Consider the following 9,612-nt stretch of genomic DNA (forward strand, 5'->3'; position numbering starts at 1 on the left):
TTCATTATACTACACCTTTATTAAAATTAGTTTTTAATTTTTTCAATATTAAAGTTAGTAGCACACCAGCAAATGGAATTCTCATACACTGCTAATAGAATGCAAAATGGTACAGCCACTTTGCCATATGGAATCATACCCAGAAGTCTGGACTTGCCAGAGAGCATTCAAGCTATTAGTTGTGGTAAAGATCACAAACACAGATCTATTTGTTTTCTTTCTGTTACTATACTGTCTTTCTGATAAAACGTAAGAAATCAAACAAATGCATATACAATTGATACAGAATAATGACTTCATGTACTCTTGGCATTAAATCCCAGGTAAAATGTACATGGCTGTGACAACAGTTTGAAAGATTACTTACTAGATCTGTGTGAGTTGCAGAAATTGACTACACAGTCCTAAGGTTCATGAGAAGCACTGATACTTTCTCACTCTGCCAACCTGTGCTCATAATTGGTACGATCTGGGATTTATGTTTGAAAGAGGCAGAAGTGGAGGGTCCACAATGTATCTCCATCAAGCTAAAATATAGGTGCAGCCCATAACAGAGCATTCTGAAATTAGCGATATAGACTGGACTTCCAAGGGTCTGAGTTTTTATAAGGAAACGTTGTTGCATGTGTCTTTGGTTGTTGTTTCATTAGGTAGCAAGACAAGCTATCAACTTCTCACAAATGAAGTGCATGAATCTGGAACAGTCAGAAGCAGACATCTTTGTTGCTTTAATATATGCAGTTTTCTTCATTTGACTCGGTCCAATCACTTAAAATAAAATAAAAGCATATAAATAATGTAAAATAGACATTCACTAATGTAAACATAAAAAATATTGGTTCAAAGTTAAGGTATATATATTTTTTCTTTCCTTACAAGAAACTATCCCTTGGTGCCCTAGCCTTTCCTAAAGCATACTCTATAAGGATTATAGCAACAAGTTGAAAAGCCTCCCTCTCTATATATTTTATAGCCTCCCTCTCTATATATACTCATTTTCTGAACTTAAATTCTTTGTATGTGTGTGTCTGTATGTACACGCAATGCTCATGTGTGTGCTCAGTTGCTAAGTTATGTCCTATTCTTTACAACCCCATGGACAGTAGCCTGCCAGCCTCCTCTGTTCATGGGATTTCTCAGGCAAGAATATTGCAGTGCGTTGCCATTCTCCAGGGGCTCTTCCTGATCCAGGGATCAAACCTGTGTCTCCTGCATTACCAAAGGACTCTTTACCACTGAACCACCTGTATATGCCCATATATGTATGCATATTTGTCTATATATTGAAAGTGTGCATTTCCCTATATACTTTTCAAAATGTAAACCAGAATATGGAACTTATTATTTACTATCTATTCTAGAGACTTACGATTTTAAAGAAGGCATTGACTTTTCTTCCCATGTCCATTGATTTCTGGTTCCTTTACGAGATAATCCAATCCCATAGTAATAGGATAGTCTGCTTTGAATGAAGTTCTGCAATAAAAAGTGATATATTCTATGATAAAAATGTCTTTTCATAATTCTGAAATGAAATAATAATCTTTTTAATATTTTATTATTTTGAGTAACAAATAGTTTCAAGATCAATTTCATCCTGATTCTGTTCAAATGATAAAATAAAAGAATCTTAGTTATATTTATTAAATATAGTGACATAAATGAGACATAAAATAACACTGTCTTAGCTTACCTATCTTTTTTTTTTTTTAAGATTTTTTGGATGTAGATCATTTTTTGAGACTTCCTTGGTGGCTCAGACGGTTAAGCGTCTGTCTACAATATGGGAGACCTGGGTTCAATCCCTGGGTCAGGAAGATCCCCTGGAGAAGGAAATGGCAATCCACTCCAGTACTATTGCCTGGAAAATCCCATCGACAGAGGAGCCTGGTAGGCTACAGTCCATGGGGTCACAAAGATTTTAAAGCTTTTATTGAATGTGTTGTCATATGCTTCCTTTTTATGCTTTGGATTTTTAGCCGAGAGGCATGTGGGCTCTTAGCTGCATGAGGTGGGATCACAACTGTACCTTGTGTGTTGAAAGGTAAAGTCTTAACCATTGGACCACTAGGGAAGTCTGTTCCTATCTTATTTAATCTTCAGACTAAAATATCTTAATTTACTTTCAAAACTGATAATTGTAGCTCAAGAAAAAATTCTGAGCAAAATTGGTTGGTATTTTGAGGTCCAGGTGTGACAGATGTGAGGTTTTTACCAATGTCATTTAAATTTTTTTTTTCAAAAGTACTGTGCTTATTTTTTGTGAAGTGAGCATCTTGAAGAAGTGTCCTTATTATACCAGATGAGATGTTTACATAGGTATCTGGAAATTACTTGATAAGTACAAATGTAAATGATGTTCATCTTGTAACTTAATTTTTACCACATTTTTGCACATATATTGGGATTTCCCTGATGGCTCAGTGGTAAAGAACCTGCCTGCTAATGAAGGTGATGAGGGTTTGATCTCTGGTTCTGGAAGATTCCCTGGAGAAGGAAATGGTCACCCACCCAAGTACTATTGCCTGGGAAATCCCATGGACAGAGGAGACTGGCAGGCTACAGTCCATGGGGTCACAAAAGAGTCGACATGACTTAGCAACTAAACAACAAACAACAGCAATGTTCATATATTATCTCATGTGATCTTCCTAAAATATGTTGGAAAGAAAATATAACCAGTTTTATTACAAGCAAAGTAATGTGTGAGAGGGAACTAAAGAGAGAGTTTCTGACTATAAATTCTGTATTTCTCTATTCTGCTTTAGTTTTTACCCTTAGTTTGTTTTTATTTTCCTTTGTTTCTTTCACTATAGAGAATATGGCAAACACTTAGTCTCTCTACCCAGAAAAAAGTTACGTACATACCATCTACTCATAAGATTTGACATTCAATTTTATGGTTTTCATAGATGGTCTTATTTCTTGATGGAGATATCTTACATAAAAGATTAGGGCTTCTAGACTCTAAAGCTAATTTTTGAGCCCACCAGGCTTCCCTGTCTATGGAATCCTCCAGGCAAGAATACTGGAATGGGTTGCCATTCCCTTCTCCAGGGGATCTTGCTGACCCAGGGATCAGACCCAGATCTTCTGCATTGCAGGCAGATTCTTTATTGTCTGAGCCACCAGGGAAGCCCCTTGGAATAAAAAGGAAGTTAATTCAGATCTGCAAATGTCTTCTTTTCAGGTTCAGATTTGCTCTGTTCTCTTGATGGTTTTCAAGTTCATATTTTTATAACTATTTATGAGTTTAAAAGCCAAAAATATGGGTGATTGTACTATTACAGATAATTGAGTTAGTCTTAGTGTCTGTGAAAGAATATTAAAAGATTCTCCTTAACTTGGAATGTAGGAATATATTTCTTGAAAGAATAATAGTAAGTTAATTCTCTATTCAAATCAAGGATATGATAAGGATTATGAAATATTTAGTTCAATTTTCTTGGAAGTTAGTATGAGTTAAAATTTAATATGAGTTTGAATTAATTGATCTTATAATCATATGAATTTTAAATTCATACCAAGTCTTCCTTTTACCCTAAACTCAGTGGTATTGTACTTCTTGATTTTGTTGGTGGTAAAATGACATTTTTTTTTTTAGAGAGAAGCTACATTTCCATGAAATTATAAGTATGAAAATATAATTATCTCTGATAAAATGAAATATTTAAGCATAATTTTTTCCTAGTTGTTTCATGTTTCCCTTTACATTTGCTCTACTGGAAAAGTTCTAACTGGGGGTGAGTTAGATGAATTAAAGGAAATTCTAATTTCATTTCTACTTGTATTTCTGACCTTAAGATGAGAACTGTCTAGATCTGAATCAACTTACAACTGTAAACTATGGACACTCAAATATTATCAAGCATTCAGATTTAGCTAACAGGACTTTCCCAGTGGTCAAGTTGTTAAGAATCTGTCAGGCAACGCAGGGGACACAGCTTGGATCCCCAGTCCAGTAAGATTCCACGTGCAACAGACAGCTAAACCTGCACACTACAACTACTGAGCCTGAGCTTTGAGCCCATTCTCCACAACAAGGGAAGTCACCTCCACAAGAAGCCCTGTCACCGCAGTTAGAGAAAGCCCACGGGTAGCGAGGAAGACCCAGCACAGCTTAAAAAAAAAAAAAAAAGATTTAGGCAACAACTAATGGCCAGATGGCCAGAAGAATAAGATGAATACAGGGTAAGATGGAAAACAGAAATACGTCACCAGTTCTTCCTTATCTTCTATCTTAAGAAGTGTGGAGTCCATTTCCTTGCAGCTTTTTTTACTTTCTTCAAAGTTCTTCGATTCATCTGAAAAATAGTAACATTTCTGTCCACAACACGACCATTTACTTTTACATTCCTTTCCTTCAAAACAGAAGATATTCCCCGGAGACCATTCAGTGTGTATCTTGAAAGGAATGCTCTGGAACTTAGCTATTGAGGAATCCTTTCTAGTCCTTGTAAAACCATTGATTTCGTGAGATGGATGGACTTCGTTTCTACGTTCCTGGACTTAGGGAGATGACTTACATCCCTCCAAATCTATGCATAAGACTATTAAAATTCTCTAGGAAATATATCTTAGAAAATTGATGTTTTTTCTCACAATCTCTACAGATAGGAGTTCACAGGGGAAAACAACTTCTTTGTATTCTCTGAAAGAAAGAAAGTGAAAGTCGCTCAGTCACGTCTGACTCTTTGCAACCTGTGAACTATACAGTCCATGGAATTCTCCAGGCCAGCATATTGGAGTGGGTAGCCTTTCCCTTCTCCAGGGGATTTCCTCAACCCAGGGATCGAACCCAGGTCTCCCACATGCAGGCAGATTCTTTCCCAGCTGAGCCACAAGGGAAGCAGTCTCTAGACTAAGTAAAATCTATAGGTACAGAACTGATCTTAACTTAACATTGATACACTAACCTAGTACCTAATCTACATACCCATATGAGAGCATATAATAAGGATTAGAGACTGTGCTAAAGGAGATGTAGAATTTTTTGGTAGAAAAAGTATTATTTTGAGAAGTGGTGATTTAAAAGAATATATCATGTATACAGAAGAATCTAACTACTGGGAAAGACGAGTATTTTTTTCTGAAATTAAATAAAATGAAAGTTGGACTTCATAGTTGGCTGAGTCTAAAATAACATCCAAATTGAGCAGGTTATCAATTGACTGAGAGAAGCAGAGAAGATACTTGTTGGTCTCAGTCTTTTATCTACATACCTCTAAAGTGGGTTCTCTTTGAAAGTCATGATTTTAGATGTGGAATTTTCTTGTGTTCCATTGTCCAATGGAGGCTCTGGTAATCCACCCTGGAAAACTTTCACTGTACATTATTGAAGTGAAGTGAAAGTAGCTCAGTTGTGTCCGACCATTTGCGATCCCATGTACTATATAGTCCATGGAATTCTCCAGGCCAGAATACTGGAGTGGGTAGCCTTTCCCTTCTCCAGGGGATCTTCCCAACCCAGGGGTTGAACCCAGATCTCCTGCATTGCAGGTGGATTCTTTACCAGTTGAGCCACAAGGGAAGCCCAATAATACTGGAGTGGGTAGCCTATCCCTTCTCCAGGGGACCTTCCCAACCCAGGAATCAAAACAGGGTCTCCCGCATTGTGGGTGGATTTTTTACCGACTGAGCTCTCAGGGACATCAGTACATCATTAGCTCTAGGAAAACATAACATGGGGCAGACTAAAAGGCATACATTAAATTTTAAGATGTCAATTAATGTTCAGGAGTTTTATTCCTGTGCTTTTTAGGGAGATAAGACTATAAAGGAAGACACAAATTACATCATGAAAAAGCCTTCAGGGATGCTAAGGTAGTTGGATTTTTACGGTAGAGCTTGTGATCTCAATGCCAGCAATGAATAATCTGAAAATAGCATTTTGCAGAATTATTCACAACAGCCAAGATATGGAAACACCTAGGTGTCCATTGACAGATGAATGGATAAAAAAGTTGTGGGATATACACACACACACATGTATGCACATACATACAATACAATACTCAGCCACAAGAAAGAAGGAAATTCTGTCATTTGCAACAACATAGATGAACTTTAAGGACATTATACTAAGTGAAATAAGTCAGACAAAGACAAGTATTGTATGCTGTCACTTATTTGTGGAATCTGAAAAACTGAACTCATAGAAGCAGAGAGCAGAATAGTAGGTTCTAGGTTCTGGGGAGCAGAGAAGGGGGAGAAATATTCAAAGGGTACATAATTTCAGTTATAAAATAAATACATGAGTATCTAATGTACAGGATTGTGACTGTAATTTAAAATATTGTATTCAATACCTGAATGTTGCTGAGACGATCTTAAATATTCTCACCACAAGAAAGAAGTGGTAATTATGTGGCTGGTGGTAATCACTTTACAATATATGTGTATAAAATCAATGCATTGTATACCTTCAACTTACACAGTGTTAAATGTCAATTATAGCTCAATAAAGTTGGGAAAAATAAAAAAAAAGAAAAATGTTTTATTTAAAATAGTTCAAAAATAATAAAACATCCAGAAATATATTTAACTAATATGTGCAAAACATATACTTTTAAAAACAAAATTGTTAAAAATCAAAGGTTTAAATAAATGGATGGAAAGATATATATTTCCCTTATGTCACATGTGAAAATTAACAGAAAATGGATGAAAGCAGAAACATGAAGAAGTAAAAACAATGCTTTAAATAGCGTAGGTGAAAGTGTGATCCTGGATTAGGCAATGGTTTTTTAGATATGATACTAAAACGCTCTGTTTTAGAATAACAATATTTTTTATCTCTTATAGCAGGATAAAATTAGAGTCAGTTGCCTATAATGGATATGGTGATCATATTTCTGCATAGGGAGAAAGTCTCTCTTATAATGATTATTTAGGAATATTTGTTGCCTGATTTTATAATTTATGTTCTACCCCAAAACCTGTTTCTATCTTCACTAGCCTAAGAGAGAGACAAAACACAAACTATATTTATATTAGAAGTTTGAAATCATTATGTACCTTTCTGGAGCTTTGTTACCAGAGAGGACTTATTTTGTTCTGATATTTGGGTACCTAGAAAAAAATGGAAGTAATCTTCGAAAATATTAACATTGATTTAAATAAATCATAATGTTTTTAGTTTAAACATGGTGTTTGTAGGATTTAGGATGATCTGGAAAAAATTGCTTTAAGAATAATTAATGAGGTAATGAAGACTGGGGGGTGTATATTTCAAAAATCTTAGAGAAAAGACTCCACCACCTCTTACAATACTTGGTTCAAGCAATCTCAAGAATTAATTTGTTTTTCTCAATAAGGTGTTTCAATTTGTTAAAGTATATCTTTGAGTTATGAAATCAGAAAATATCTATGTATATATTTAATTTTCCCTACAATCATTCTGTAATTTATACTTTGCTCAACTCAGAATAAGAATTCAATACTTAGGCTAAATGCACACATTAAAATAAGAGTTCTATTCCATAATAATATGACATTTTAGAGGCACCGACGATCATTAAAATGAAAGGTTCAATCATAATCTTTCAAAACTTGACTTACGTGGAATAGAAGTTATCACTCTCACTATAGCATACATCAAGACAAAACATACGATTCCCAGGATCACAACAATGAGCTTCTCTCGAGCTGACGGTGAATCTGCAGGGAGAGAAAAGGAAACACTGAGAAAGGAATGATGGAGACAGTTATTTTAGAAGAACAAAAGATCCCACATCTGTGAGAATTCAAAGACATCAACTTGGACCCCAAAACATTTACCATTGCAATCCTCCTCTCAGAATATACCATTCCTTTTTCAGCGAATATAAGGCTTCACGAGTTGTAGATCAAAGACTACAAATTACAGCAATGCCTGGGTAGGTAGTCCTAGAGGAGGGCATGGCAACCTTCTCCAGCATTCATGCCTGGAGAATCCCCATAGACAGAGGAGCCTGGTGGGCTACAGTCCATGGGGTGGCAAAGAGTTGGACACAACTGAGCGACTAAGCACAGCACAGCACATATGTCATATTAGAATATTGTATTTCAAACTCCAGCTCTAAGTCTCATTAATAAAAACATGTAAGCGGGTAAATGCTTTACACTTGCAGGGGTAGTTCCTGTCATTCCACTGACATAATGAAAGGCAATTTGAAAGTTTAATCCCACATAGGTTTTCTCCTGCTCAGCTGCTAAAATTGATCTTCTCAGGATCTTACCTCTCATTTGCTGTCTCTTGGTGTCCTTAACCAGACTTGGTTCTGAGTAGTTTTCCTTTTGGTTCTTCATCTCTGTGGCTGTTTAATGTCAAGGATGTTGCTCTATGGAAACTTCACATAAGTAGTTAATAAATGGTGTATAAAATCACAAGAAGCCTTGAAAGGTTAAACTGGGTGATGTGTGAGATCAGTTAACAGCACTCATTTAGCAGTTGAGCAAATCCAAGTTTGGTTCTCATTTCAGTAGACCTTTAGACAACTGTTTTTCGTAGAGTAAGTAGTTTTAAAAATAGTATTTGACGTGTAATAACCAAGAATGGTGGGAAATGGCGGGAAGTGAGAAGTAAACTCAAAGGAGGGGACATATGTACACCTATGATTAATTTATGCTGATGTATGACAGAAATCAAACCAATATTGTAAACCATCATCAATCAGTTAAAAACAACTAATTCTCTGTTTGACATAATGTTACATGTTTATTGGAACAATGAAAATTAGTAGATTACTGAAAAAGTTCATGAATAGTAATATCCTGATGAATTGAAAGTCAAAATTCACAGAAACACTTGAAAATTGTTATAATATCTTTGTTCAAATTAAAGTCCATATTTGAAAAACATGCACCAATTATATAGGTAAGTTTAAAATCCGCTAAAAGTTAAAGACAGCTTTCTATGATGAGGGAATAACAGTATTGGCATATATGTTACACTCTGCATTAATCTACTTTAATTGGGACATTCATTAATGAAAAGGGAATGAGATGCTATCAAATAATTCTTCTATTTTGAGTGATTGTGGAGCTCTAGGAAATCATTAAAAATTAAATAAATATTTTATATGTTAAAAATGGTACATGACATATTAAATTCTCCAAAAGAGTTTATCATATAAAGACAAAACAATGTTAAAATGTCATTAAATACTTATTTTACATGAGTAATTGACAATTGACAATGGCTAAGATATGAAATCACAAAATGATAAGGAAAAGCATACATCATTTATGGAAGAACAATGTTGGTACAAACTTCGAGGAAGATCCTGAGGCTGTTAAGTCAATGAGGGAAGCTTTAGTTGTATCAGCAATTATAAGAAGTCAACAATGTGCCTTAAAAATTCAGTCAATGGATTCTGTAGTAGTGCAATCTACAATTAATTCTGGCTTTGAAATTTACAATGTATGACCTTTAAAAATTATTTAGTATTTAGCAAATGAGTTTACTAATCTAAAATGAGAATAAAAATATGTATGATATAAAGCATGTAAAACACCTAATATTAGATTTGACTTTTATTTTATTTCTTATTTTAATGCAATTGCCATGGTAGTATTCATATCAGGCAATATAATTTATTAGACAGAAATCTCTGTGTTAGTGTGATTTAT

General features: G+C 34.9%; 1 protein-coding gene across 4 annotated transcripts; it reads right to left on the bottom strand.

Annotated features, from left to right (window-relative positions):
* Positions 1-9,021, bottom strand: LOC113888730 (C-type lectin domain family 9 member A-like). Of its 4 annotated transcripts, XR_003510045.1 has the most exons (7): positions 8,220-9,021; positions 7,561-7,659; positions 7,018-7,071; positions 5,795-5,876; positions 4,219-4,304; positions 1,370-1,476; positions 1-768 (listed from the first exon to the last, which is right to left on the bottom strand). XR_003510045.1 is itself a non-coding variant. In XM_027535757.1 (5 exons), exons 1-5 carry the CDS (start codon positions 8,287-8,289, stop codon positions 729-731), a joined length of 402 nt encoding a protein of 133 aa, XP_027391558.1. In that variant the 5' UTR covers positions 8,290-8,701; the 3' UTR covers positions 1-728. The 4 variants fall into 4 exon arrangements, 1 of the variants encoding a protein (XP_027391558.1); XR_003510047.1 differs by lacking the exon at positions 7,018-7,071 and having other exon boundaries at positions 8,220-9,019; XR_003510046.1 differs by lacking the exons at positions 5,795-5,876; positions 7,018-7,071; positions 8,220-9,021 and adding an exon at positions 7,780-8,181.
* Between the last annotated feature and the right edge of the window lie 591 nt (positions 9,022-9,612).

This window comes from Bos indicus x Bos taurus, unplaced genomic scaffold (assembly GCF_003369695.1).
Source record: "Bos indicus x Bos taurus breed Angus x Brahman F1 hybrid unplaced genomic scaffold, Bos_hybrid_MaternalHap_v2.0 tig00001381_arrow_arrow_obj, whole genome shotgun sequence".
Lineage (NCBI taxonomy): Eukaryota > Metazoa > Chordata > Mammalia > Artiodactyla > Bovidae > Bos > Bos indicus x Bos taurus.

Coding starts and splice junctions, on each gene's coding strand:
- LOC113888730 (XM_027535757.1), bottom strand. CDS start 8,289: ATGAAGAACCAAAAGGAAAACTACTCAGAACCAAGTCTGGTTAAGGAC. Junction 1,477..4,218: donor TAGAAGATAAGGAAGAACTG/GTGACGTATTTC, acceptor TTTTTATTGCAG/AACTTCATTCAAAGCAGACT. Junction 769..1,369: donor TCAATGCCTTCTTTAAAATC/GTAAGTCTCTAG, acceptor TTTTATTTTAAG/TGATTGGACCGAGTCAAATG.